Below are 13,136 nucleotides of genomic sequence, written 5' to 3'. Positions count from 1 at the left end.
ATGGACATGGTTTGAGAGTGTATGATATTACAATGGGGTAACATGTAGCATATAATTACGCAATTTTAAGCAAAATGCTATTTTGGACAATTAACTACATTTATAAAAGGAAATTTTTGGATTTTTAGGGATGATTAATTATCCTAATTTAAAAAAATCTGAAGTTTTTAATTAATTCAATTTCAATTTTTTACCGGTTTTATTTTGTCAGAATACTTTTTGTTAGAATGATGCTCTTTCAGAATTTTTATTCTAATAGAATATTATTTTGTTAGAATGATGCTCTTTCAGAATTTTATTCTAATAGAATATTATTGAAGAATAACAAAATTTTTGAATCAGATTTTGAAAAATAACAAACATTCTAATATATTCTTATACATCCGAACTTAAATACAAATTCATACATATTTTTATAGACTAAAATCTTTATACATTTTAATATAATACATATATTCTAAAAGAATATCAAGGTCTTCAATGCATTCTTCCAGCCATTCCTATCACAAATACAACAAAAACTAATAATTATTAAAAACATGTTACTTGCAATTAACTATCATTTAATATATTTTGGTAGAATACATAGAATATGACAGAATACATATAATACATTCTGACATAATACATCGATTTTATTCTGGTAGAATACGTTCTGATAGAATATATAGAATACATTCAAAGGTATTGTATTTACTGCTAGTAATTCTGACATAATGCATACCACAAGGTTAAATTTTTTAAATTCTCTTTCAGGCATTTCAACAAACACTTGTTAGACATTATCATCAAACAAGCCAAAAACCATATCTGATTTACTTGTAATAGTTTACCTATAAACATAATTTCCAGCAACATGATTTAGAATGCATACCACAAGGTTCAAAGAGTAAATTAATTTGTGTTGATGAAAAATAAAAAGGCACAAACAACCTAGAATTGCATTCCATAACCGGAAGAAAAAAAAATATATGGCAGACCCATTTAAAGCATAGAAACGTGGTTTTCATATAAGATTTGAAAATATTATTTTGTAAGAAAGAAGAGCTTCCACATAAAAGAAATTGAAACTCATCAACTTGAACACATGAATAAAGAATGTTACTTACATTATAAGGCCCTGATACAAGAGCTGGAACCATACGAACTAACATCTTTTTCTATGCTTCTTTCTAACTGAAAGTGACTCATTAAGCAAGAAAGAACAAATTTTGGAATATGTAACTGAAGTTCACTGAGACATTTTAACAAACAGTTGGTGTGCAAATCGGAATATTTTCAGTTCCACCAACAGTTCACTGAGACAGCAAGTTGGTCCTTCTTTCAGGAATTTAGTCGAGCACCTTATGTGCATAGCGTGTTCTTCTTGAACACGTTAGATTTTCCCTTACTTAACCATCCAATTCAGCGAACAATAGAAATAGATAATTCGAATAACAAGCTAACGGACCATAATTCATGAGAATTGAAGAGTTGTTACCGGATAAATAAGGGCATACGAAGTTTGCTCGATCTGGAAAAGCTCTAGAGAACCGATAATCGAAGGAACTGTAGCAATGATGCAGAAACATACATAGGCTTCTTATGACTCCAAAATTGCCTCGATGTTGAAGCTAGCTTCGATTGGAGATGGAGCCACCGAGAATAACATCTTCTTAATCAATGGAATGGGGAAACATATTTGCAGCAAGAGGTTTAATTACCTCTTTCGATCAGACGATGTTCATTCGTCCATAAGAAAATTGGAGGAGGCATATTACGTATGATATAGAAGGCTAGGGTTAAATAGTTGATCAAACAGATTTTTATGGTAATTTCCATGAATTAAGGGATTTTATTTTAATTAGCATGCTAAAGTTACATAATTACCCTTATTACAATTTTTAATTATTTAATTATTCCTAAATTCCTATTGGTGTATTCATGCGCATAATAGTTGTTAAAAACATTTGAACCTATCCCTCTCTCTCTCTCTCTCTCTCTCTCTATATATATATATATATATATATATATATATATATATATATATATATATATAATTGGCATGAATATTATAATTGTAAAGTTATGCAGTTATCGTCGACATTAACTTTTTTGTAGATACTTGATGCACTGAAAGAGGAAACCCGGAATATCAAAGGTGTCGTGCTGGAGAATAATAAATTTTGTGTTACGGTACATTTTAGACATGTTTCTAATAAGGTATATTGTGTGTCTCATTAGAATATATAAGTATTGTTTATTTGTGCTTCTAAAATAGAATTTTGAACTATAAGTTATATTAATAAAAACTAAAAAAGCATTATTTAAATTTTTTTAGGATTTTTCGATGCTCGAAGAACTTGTCACATCTGTGGTACACAACTTCAAAGAGTTCCGACTATCAAATGGCAAAAAGGTAAGAAGTTCAAAAGAGTTTTGAATATCAATATATATAAGGGGTCCCTTGGTTGTAAGACCATTCCTCCATATTTGTAGAGATGTCAATGGGTGCAAGCGGGACGGGGCCTCCGCCCCCAAAATTTTCCCATTCCCCCGCCCCCGCCCCCGAAATCTCCATCCTTTCCTCCCCGCCCGCGCCCCCGAATTCCCTTCTGACCCCTGCCTCCGCCCCCGTTCCCCCGCCCCCGATTGATTTTGGGCTAACTTATTTGGACTAAAATAAGTTCTTGTTTGGCTAAAAGAAACTATTTTTTGGATAACAAATAAATATTTATAATATAACTTTACATGTTACAAACAACTTAAAAACATGTTTTTGTTGAATTTTTGTACGTAAAAATCATTTTGTTGTTTATTATATTTATGTAATTAACATATATCAATTTATATAATTTATTAACGGCCCCCCACGGGGGTTTCAGGACGGGACTACCAACCCCCGCCCCCGCCCCCGAAATTAAAATGGGGGTTAACCTTGCCCTCGCCCCCGCCCCTGTCCCCGATTTTTTTCAACAGATGCCCCCATAAAAGATGGGGCCCCCGCGGGATCAGGTTCCCACGGGACGTTTTGACATACATACATATTTGTAGTGATCTAGTTGCTAACTGGTCTTATGGATGTTGAATACTTGGTTTACATGTCATGTGAAACTTATAGATCACCTCCAACTTTTAACATTATATCGTAGAAAAAAATGATAAAAAAATGTGAATATAGAGTAAACTTAAACCATTTCCAATCTATTATTATTTACCATTAAAAAATTTAGGTATATTTCTATTTATAGTTTTATCATTCAATGTGATATCGTTATTAACTTCTTACCAACTTAACTTATATTCTTTTATCGCAACAAATTTATAAATTATGCTATTAAATATTTATAAAATAATTAATTATTTTGTTAACTTAAATAAAAAAACACCAAATATAGACTGTTATTATATATAAAGAAAACTAAAGATGAATAAGTTCAAATTTAGAGTTTGAATTTGTACAAGTGAAACTTTAACACTATACATCGTTTTACCGAATAGTATAACATTATATTTGGTGTTACATTATTCACGAAAACCAAATTTAATATAAAATAAAGTGTTAGCGTTTGGAGCACTTAACATTATGTTTGTTGTAAAATATATGTTTTAGTATTGGTTTGAAGATGTCCATAGGAACGGGGTGGTGTCTAGAGATGCTGGGGTTAGGAATTAACTTTTTGTTGTGTGGAGACAAAATATTGATATACCATTGATCTTGATGTTAAGAAAGCCTTAGTTCTTTAAAAAAATAGAAATACAAATGATAGATCAATTATCTTATGTGGTTGACTGACATTGAAACTTATTTGTAATCCATATGTTAGGTTTTTGAGATTCGACCAGATATCGAGTGGGATAAAGGACATGCATTAGAGTATTTACTTGAAACACTTGGATATGGAAGTTCAAATGATGTTTTTCCTATTTATATTGGCGATGATCGTACAGATGAAGATGCATTTAAGGTATTCTCATTTTCTTACTCAACCAATTACTTTTACTCAACCAACATTTTTCAAATCCATACCAATAAAGGCATTCTAATTTTCTTCCATAAAATGTTGATTATTAATAATCACTATACAAAATATAAATAATTATAATATTTTAATACGTACATTTTAAATACATCTTATGACATTTTTGTTTATAAGATGCATTTCGAATGTTTGTTGAACAAATTATATACATTGGTTTATTCCCTTTTTAATTATAAATATTTGTTTTATAGGCTATAAAGAATAGAGGAAAAGGGTATTCAATTGTTGTTTCATCAACCGAAAAGGATACCATGGCTTTATACTCTCTTCGGAATCCTTGTGATGTCAAGAAATTTCTATCTCGCCTTGTGAGCTGGAAGAAGGGATCCAATTAAATGAAATTTGTTTCTAGAAATTTATTTAAAATATCTAATGTTACAAAATTAAACTCTCTAAAGTATAGAGTTTAGAATGAGTTAATAAAGTTACTCAAATATTTACAACTGAATTACAAAAGTAAAGTACATAGTAACAACATGAAGAAACACATCATGGTTTCTTTATTAGCTATATATGTAATGAATGGACAGTGATCTAATGTATAAACATAGATCAATAAAAATATTTAGCGTTTCAGAAGATAATAGAGAAAATTGAGAAAACACGAAGATGAAACCGAAATTATATGTTCTTATGCTTCATTGCCATGTATTGTTCTATAACGATGCTAACAAACAAATTAAGATGATTTGATGTTGTTAGCTTTCGACCTTTTGTATGTAAACTTGGGGTTAATTCATTTACTCTTTCTCTTTTCTACTTTAATTAAACTTGTATTTATATTGAAAAAAAACAAACTTAAAAGTTGTTGTATTTGTTATAATCCTAATAACTAGTAGTATACCCATTCGGTGTCTAGATTGAATGATATATAAAAAGATGTATCAATTCAACTTTCTTTAATAGCATCTTACTTTCATGTGTTCCCACTATAGCTATCTACTATGGTAAATTTACCTAGTTATATCATTCATAGAAAGTTTTTTATGTCTTAAGTGGTAAAAACAGGTAATTTGTTTGTCAGTATCCATACAAAACTCACGGGAGAGTCATGAATCAAGTCCTCTTGGTTGAAACATCATAAGTCTCTCCTTTCAATATGTAATATCCCGTTTATTAAATAATTAAATAGATAAAGATTAGTAGATGAATAGTAGCCCTAAATGTGGAGTAATTCAGCAAGGCGTTTGGTTTTGAGGGTTAAAGAGTCATAATTGAGAGTTTGGGGGTTAAAATGTAATTTCTGGATTTATTTGTAAAGAATTTTAAAGGTTGATGGTTGTTTAGTAAATTACAGATTTAACTGAAATGCATTTTAGGAGTGAGGGTGTACTTGGTAATTATTAGGACTTATTATGAAAGGAATTAGGGAAGCAAGGGCTAAAAGGTAAATTTTGGATTTAGTTTAAAAGAGATTTGGTAAGGAGGGACTGATTGTGACAAAAGTGTATGGAAGTTTCAATATGTAATATCACGTGTGAAGACGCATCAACCAACCCTAACCGTAACAAAGGTTCTTCAGCCGCCATGTGAGATTTCTCAGCCGCCACCTCCCATTTTACGTCCCTTTTTCCCATCATACAAGTCTGACGCCGCTTGCTACCGTGCCAATGAAACGCCACCGTGACTGTCGGACGTCGTGATCCACACAGAACATCTTGTGGGTCGCCGGAGTTGAGAGGTGCGACCGCTGCTGTTGTTCGTTGGTAGGACACAACCTCCGGTTTTGTGGTGCGACTACTCTCTTGCCCTCTGCATAGTCTGTCGATGTGTTGCCGTCATCATCTTTATTCCTAGCAGCACTCGCGATGGGCATCTTCTCCTCCCACTACCTTACGCCGCCACAAGGATGGCCGAGAGTAGGTACGTATTTGTGTGCTGAATCGTGATCTGAGTTTGCTGGTTTGTGTTTGGTGATTGTTAGATTGTTTCGGAACCAATGGAGAACCTGTCACCACCGTGAGGTGGTGGCTGTCACCCTCAACCACCGCTTGCGGCCACCAACCACCAAGTAGAGGTTTTTGTGTGTGTGTGAGTGTGTAGTAAGGTGTGTGTTGTGCGTTCTTAGTTGTTTTGATGAAGTTTGGGTCAAAATTATAAGCCACCACAATTGGGAATGGTGGCTGCCGCTGCCGACCACCACTGCCCCAGGTGGCAGTGGGTAGTGCCCGACCTAGTGGAAAGTTAATGGACCTCAAACCTTAATCTTGGACTTGGTTGGCGTGTGTTTAGGTTGGAAACCCTAATTAGGGTTTAGAAAACCCTAATTTTGAAGATATTAGTTTTGGATTGTCGGGACCCGTGTTTGGACTGATAGACTGGAATTTTGATTTATGTCCAACTACATTTTATGAATGGCCTAATGGAGTGATGATTAATGGATTAAGTCCTTAATCGGTTAAGTCCTTAAGGGGTTAAGTAAAAATACTTAACCCTAATCATCATTTCATATGAGAAACCCTAATTTTGGTTGGGCCTTGAGTTGGGCCTTTCTGTTGGGTTTTAGTGGTTGGGCTCTTGATGGGCCATCCAAGAACAAAAATATGGACGAATATTTGCATTGGGCTTTAGGATAAGTCCCATTGGATTGGTTTGGGCCCAATTATGAAAATTGGGCCATAGATAGGCCATAACTAGGCCTTGATGATTATGAGATATCTGAGCATTGGACTGCCAAGTGTTTGGACCAAAATAATTGGTTGGGCCTTAGGGTAAGACCATGTAGAGGTTTAGGCCCAATTTGGAAAATTGGGTCATATGTTGGGCTTTGGTTCATTATTTTACTTTAGGGCCTTGGGCTTGAATCAAGCTAAGTTGGACTTATGTTTATGTGGTGGAACCCAATTATTAATCGGGTGTTATTTTGATGTTGATAGTTCGAGAATCTGTCATTCAGCAGCTAGAGTTTTAACCGCGGGACTTCAGCAGTCTGAGGTGAGTTTCCTTCATTAGGAACGGGTCGAAGGCACCAATGTCGGCCCATGTAGTTTATATGTTCTTGATAGGAACACGGAGTGTGGGCGAGGCCGTATATCCTTTTTACCTGGGTATAGATATTAGTCAGATTGTTGGATTGCTATACTTGTTGTCTGTGTGATACCCGTATGTGTTGTTAGGAATGTGAGTGTGGGCAGGGCCCGTAACTCATAGTAGCTGAGTATGGGCGGGGCCCGTATCTCATAGTAGTTGAGTGTGGGCGGGCCCGTATCTCATAGATAGCTGATATGGTACAAATTTATATGTTTAGTTATACTTGTTATCTGTGTGGTACTTGTATGTATTTTCATGACTAGCTGAGTGTGGGCGGGGCTCGTATCTCATAGTAGCTGAGTATGGACAGGGCCCGTATCTCATAGTAGTTGAGTGTGGGCAGGGCCTGTATCTCATAGTAGCTGAGTGTAGGTGGGGCCCGTATCTCATAGTAGTTGAGTGTGGGTAGGGCCCGTATCTCGTAGTAGCTGAGTGTGGGTGGGGCCTGTAACTCATTGAGTGTGGGTGTGGCTTGTATATCCTAGTAGCATGATTAGTTGTATAGTATGTGGTAGTTTGGGGAGACTCACTAAGCTTCGTTCTTACAGTTTTTAATTTTTGTTTCAGGTACTTCCGATAGCAAGGGGAACAACTCAGGATGATTGCAGTGCACACATCATTTGCTTAGCCTGGGATGTTTATGTTGGATAAGGTGTCTAAGTCCGTAACTATATTTGGTATGTACTTGACCCGTCCCGGCATGGTCGATTTGGGTTGCACTTCACCGAAACAATTTGTATGGATATTCTTTTGAGAATAGTATATTTATGATTTATTAATATATTATAAGTTAAAATATATTAATATGAAATCATATTATTTAATTAGTATTGATCAAGAATTAATTTGGAATTAATTTAGTGATTAAAAGGAACTAATTAAATATGGACTCTTATATATATAGAATGGGCCAAAGTTCATTTAGGATGGGCTAAGCTGCTGGATTAGTGTCTAAGTCCATAACTATTTTGGTATGTACTTGACCCGATGGTGCATGGTCCTTTTGGGTTGCCTTCACCAAAGCAACTTGATAGGATGAATTATGGAGAGAAAGGATTAAGTATGATTTATTAATATATTATGGGAATAATATATTAAAGGAGAAATCATATTGTTTAATTAATATTAGTCAAGAATTAATAAGAATTAAGTTTGTGACTAAAAGAGATTAATTAAACTTAAGGACTGGAATTGTAATTATAAGATAATTGCAATTGGGCTATGGATTCCCTTATATTATAAGGTTGGACGAATTCTATGGGGAAACCCATTGGAAATCGTCCAAGGCCTTTAAGGAAAGGAGTCCATGGGTTGCTTAGGGCTTAAGCATCCAAATTAGGGTTTCCTTGTTAGATAACCCTAATAGCCTCACTATATATAGAACCCTTATGCTCCAAAAATGTAAAAGAACTAATTATCTAGGGTTAGCACACGTTTTTGAGAGCCTCCTTCTCTTCTCCTATTCATCCTCTTGCTCTTGGTGTTTGTGAACCATTAGAGGAGTGACATTTGTGACTCTAAGCTTTCTAAAGTCATTACAAGGAGGATTTAAGATTGTTATTGCTACATAACAATCAAGGTATGATCTAAACCCTAATTATATGTTGTATTGATTATCATATGCTAGATCTAGGGTTTATAGTCTTGGATAAATTGCATGTACAATAGAGAAACCTAGATCCAAGCGTTAGGGTTTGAATGAGCACATAGGATGTTCTTATGATTAAAACCCATCAGTGGTATCAGAGCCTAGATTGGTTTCTATTGTATTGATGCATTATGTAGATGAAAATCGGAATCTGGCTTACTATTCGACCTGACTCGGCGAGTCACTATTTGGACTCGGCGAGTCAGCTCTACTCGGCGAGTCGGAGCGTCAGACAGAAGAAATTTCGGATTTTGTTGCTGTTTTGCTTAAGGATAATTACCATATTCGTTTTAAACCTATAAAATACGAATTTTATTGTTTCTTATTGAATATCCTTGCCAAAACACAAGATAATTACCAATTGATTAGATAATAACTTCCTTATATGATTAAAGTTGATTATTTGTATTAATTGGGTAACTTATTTTCCAAGAAATTGAAATTAGGTCAAATATAGATAATGATGAAATTAATTGTTTAATTTATATTATTTGTTATTTGATCCTTGTGTTATGAAAAGTTTCAATTTTTCCCCTTTAGGTTTTATAGTTTAAATTTATACTCAAAAGTTTAGTTTTGAAATTTAAATAGTTAAAACCCAAATGTTTTGAAATGTTTCAAAACTTGCCCTCAAGTTTTGGAATTTAAAAGTTGATTAAAAGTTTAATCCAGGAATGTTAAATTCTAAAACCCTAGTATTGTTTTGAAAAGATTCAAATCACACCCTTATGGTTTTATTAATTAATTAAGGTGTATAATTAAAAGAGGTTTAATACATCCATCAAGTTTTTGTTTACAATTTAATTGAATTAAGAGTATAATTGTTAAATTTGACCACCTAGTATTTTAAAAGTGTAAAATACACCCTATATTATATATAACATTAAAAGTCTAACATTATATATATATGTATGAGTAAAAGTCAGTCTTACCGTTAGTAGGCCTCATTCATGAAGCTGGTCTATAAGGGGTGTTTAAGAAATTGCCTATAAAATGGCGATTGAATGGGTATCCACTCTTACCCACCGCACTCTTGACTAGTGGAGGGTCGTTAGCCGAACGGGTAGGATAGGACAAAACCTTCCATTATAAGTATAATGAAGTACAAAAGTAACTAAATGTTTTACAAATTCCCAATCTTAGTTACTTAGGCAAAAGTGAATTGATGCAATTCCATGAAATTACACTTTGTGCCCTTGCGAAGACGTTAGTGGAGCGTGTGTGGTTTACCGGCACACTAAATGGTTCTAAGAAAAGGTAGCAAAGGGTGACTCGATGTTTGTCATAGTTCGGTGGAGCGTGTGTGGTTTACCGGCACATCGAATAGGTGACCATAACATGTGAGGGCACCATGTAAGTTTGCATGGTTATTCACACCCGCTTTGTGATCCTCGGCATCCCAGTCACAAACAAGAGGGGCATATCGAGATTTTAACATGCCATTGAAATGTTCAATGAATCTCAAAGTATCTAGGATTTTTCATAAATTTAAAACTTAAATTTCTTTTTCGTTTTTTGTGGTGGAAATTAGTGAATCGTCATTCACTTACCTTCAAATATTCTACAACTAGATTACAGCATCCCTTTTCTACGTTGTAGCGTATTGTGTTGGGTCCTAGCCTTAGTATCTCATTTGGGTGATTTACTAAGGACTCAATCAATCAACTAACTTGAATTTGTTTTCTCCCGTTTTGTAGATGTCAAAGTACGACAACTATGGTCTTCCCAAATCCCGTGGAACAAGCTTTCCACATGAAGATGATATTCCACGATTCGATCGAGGAACAAGAAATCATGCTTCACTTCCTCCACTTCCTCCAATTATTCTCCCTAACCCACAAGTTCGAAGGCTTGAAAAGTTCAAGCTCACTCAAGCCCTTTTGGCAAGTAAACATGAAGAGGGAAAGTCGATGTGTGTACACGTCCTAGAGATGAAGTCACACATTGATAGGTTAAGAATGTTGGGATCCGTTGTCTGTGAAGAGATGGCTGTTGATTGGGTTCTTCAGTCACTTCCTAACTCGTATAGTGAGTTTGTAAGAGAGTACTATATGATGAATTGCGACGTGGCCCTTATAGATCTCACCTATATGCTTATTGCTGCTGAATCAGCAATGCTTTGGCGCAATAGAAAAGCAAAGTTGATTGGTGAATCTGCCTTCAAGACCTCTATGTATATAGACAATGGAAACGAAAGACATGCTATGATCGAAAAGTTTGATCATAAGAGAAAGACAATGTCTGAAGTAGTTTCATGTCCTATTCCAAAAGAGTCAATTTGCTTTGATTGCCAAGAGAAGGGGCATTGGAGACGAAGCTACCCTATTTACCTAAGAGATCTAAGAGATGGGAGAGTCAAAACAGATGGCTCTGCTTTAGGTAAAATCCATTGACTAACTCTTTTAAGATCCTATTCTAGATTCTTAATACATAATATGATAAAATTACAATTGATGTTTTGTAGGATCGAAGAAAGGAGAGGAAGCTTAAGGGAAGAAGTGAGCAGAATCTAACTGTGAAGAAATGGATTTCGATCGCATTACTTAAAGATTAGATTCTTGAGCTACTACATAGAGTTAGAATTAGATTGCTAAGAAATATGTATTAGCATAGTTTTTCAATGAATTGCATTGTAAGGACAAAATTTTTTTCCGCAATAAAAATAAATTTTGACTTTATATTATTTATTTATCCTTGCAATGGCATGTATGAAAAACTGATGTTTGAATGTTTCTATTATTAGCAATAATGGATTTGATTCTTAATTATGGAAATGTCGAAAATTTACCAAATAAGGAGAGTTTCTCATCGCCAAAGTTTCAATTGGACGGAAACTTGGAATCATGCAACTTGGTTGCACGATGAATGAGAATTTTCATATTTGGAAATTAGACTAATTCGTTGACAAAGTGTCAAGTGAAGGGCTAGGAGATCGAGTACACAAAGTTGTGTATTGGTCAAAGTCCACCATAAGAGTAACAAAGATATTCGTCATGATTTACTAAAGGTTTAGTAAATATGATTATACTTATAAGATTAAGTGTAATTCTGAATTGATTGAAAAGTTTTAAATCAATAGCTGAACGAATAAGAAGAATAAGGTAGGCAGATAGATAAAAGTTTCTACATTCTAAGTAGAAGGGAGAGTACCTTTTACACTTTATGATAGGTCTGAATGATTAAGAACCATATCTCAATTGATCCTCTAAGTGAGTCTTAGTACAATTGTATGTCTAAGAAGAGGAATCAAGAATTGAAGAAATGGTTAAATCAAGAAGTCAATCATACTTCGTTCTAAAACAAGTCTTAGAGTTAAGATTGTGAAATTGAGTGATAAGTATTAAGAAGGTTTATAACATTCATCAAATGAGGAAAGTTGTGATGTCTTGGATAAGACAAAGACCAACTAGGGCCTATTTATGAAGTGTGTTGATAAAAACTGCACTAACTCTTGAATATTTGTTTGTCAAGAAATGTTTATTGACAAGAGAATCTTATATGTCGAGAAGTCAGTGGGAGTCTTAATGGTCTTGAAAGGTTTCAATAAGAAATCAAATTAGACCTCATTAATCATCACTAGCACACGAGTTGAGGTTTACAACCTATCGTTTTGACACTATATTTTTTCTGTGCCGTTCCAATTGAGTTAATTATGCATGTGAGCCCTATGAGTTCTCATTTGAATGCATAAAAGGCAAGGACCTTGATCAATGAAAAGTACATTGATATGAAAAGGTGAGTTGCTTGACTACTTGGAAGACATGGTGGGCAGCCGTGCTACCATAAGGCAAGAAATCAAGATTAAGAAAGTTCGGCCCATATGAGTTTGAATTTGTCGTAAACTTTGGTTTTGACAAATTCACATGGATAGGAACACATACACCATTAAAATATAAGTCTCATAAGATTCCCTCCTTCATGAAAGTGACTGTGAGGAAATGCTTTCACTAAGAAAGATTTTAAGAAGATAGTGATTATGAAATTGAATTGTCGAATTCGATTATGGTTACGGTATCCCTTTCCATGATTCGAATTTTGAGATTTGGCAATTAGTCTTAATTGTTTAAGACACATATGAGCTATCTTGGATAAAGGTGTATGCGATTAAGAAGCCTTGATAAAGGATTATCAAAGCATTAAGTATTAGAAACATGAACTTAAGAAATTCAATAAGTATTGTTTTTCTGTAAGTTAAGCTGTTTTTCTGAATACATGTCGAAGCTAGTGGGAGCATATGCGTTATGTTTATAATAATCATCATGATAGTGGGAGCATAAATGTTATGATTGTATGATTATTATGGAAAGTATTGCAAGTTAGCAATATTAATTATAGAAAACAAGAGTTATACTTTGCAGAGTCGCAATAGTTGAAAAGTTGTTTTGCTATAATTAAGGGAGAGAATATTATGCTTCATTTCAAATCTAAAGGCTTAG

The 13,136-nt window shown here is 34.3% G+C and overlaps 1 protein-coding gene across 1 annotated transcript in view; it reads left to right on the top strand.

Moving 5' to 3' along the window:
• The window catches only part of LOC145094958 (putative trehalose-phosphate phosphatase D), a 10,289-nt gene extending 5,603 nt beyond the window's left edge, over window positions 1–4,686 (top strand). The window contains exons 7-10 of the mRNA XM_079032914.1: window positions 2,101–2,202; window positions 2,321–2,398; window positions 3,807–3,947; window positions 4,214–4,686. Of these exons, the coding sequence (XP_078889040.1) occupies window positions 2,101–2,202; window positions 2,321–2,398; window positions 3,807–3,947; window positions 4,214–4,357 (465 nt within the window). The 3' untranslated portion in view covers window positions 4,358–4,686. The remainder of the gene's footprint in view (window positions 1–2,100; window positions 2,203–2,320; window positions 2,399–3,806; window positions 3,948–4,213) is intronic.
• Window positions 4,687–13,136: the final 8,450 nt, after the last annotated feature.

This window comes from Lactuca serriola, chromosome 3, assembly GCF_051521515.1.
Source record: "Lactuca serriola cultivar US96UC23 chromosome 3, Lser_US96UC23_V15, whole genome shotgun sequence".
Taxonomy (NCBI): domain Eukaryota; kingdom Viridiplantae; phylum Streptophyta; class Magnoliopsida; order Asterales; family Asteraceae; genus Lactuca; species Lactuca serriola.
The sequence above is the reverse complement of the archived record's forward strand: the minus strand, read 5'-3'. Positions and strand labels throughout refer to the sequence as shown.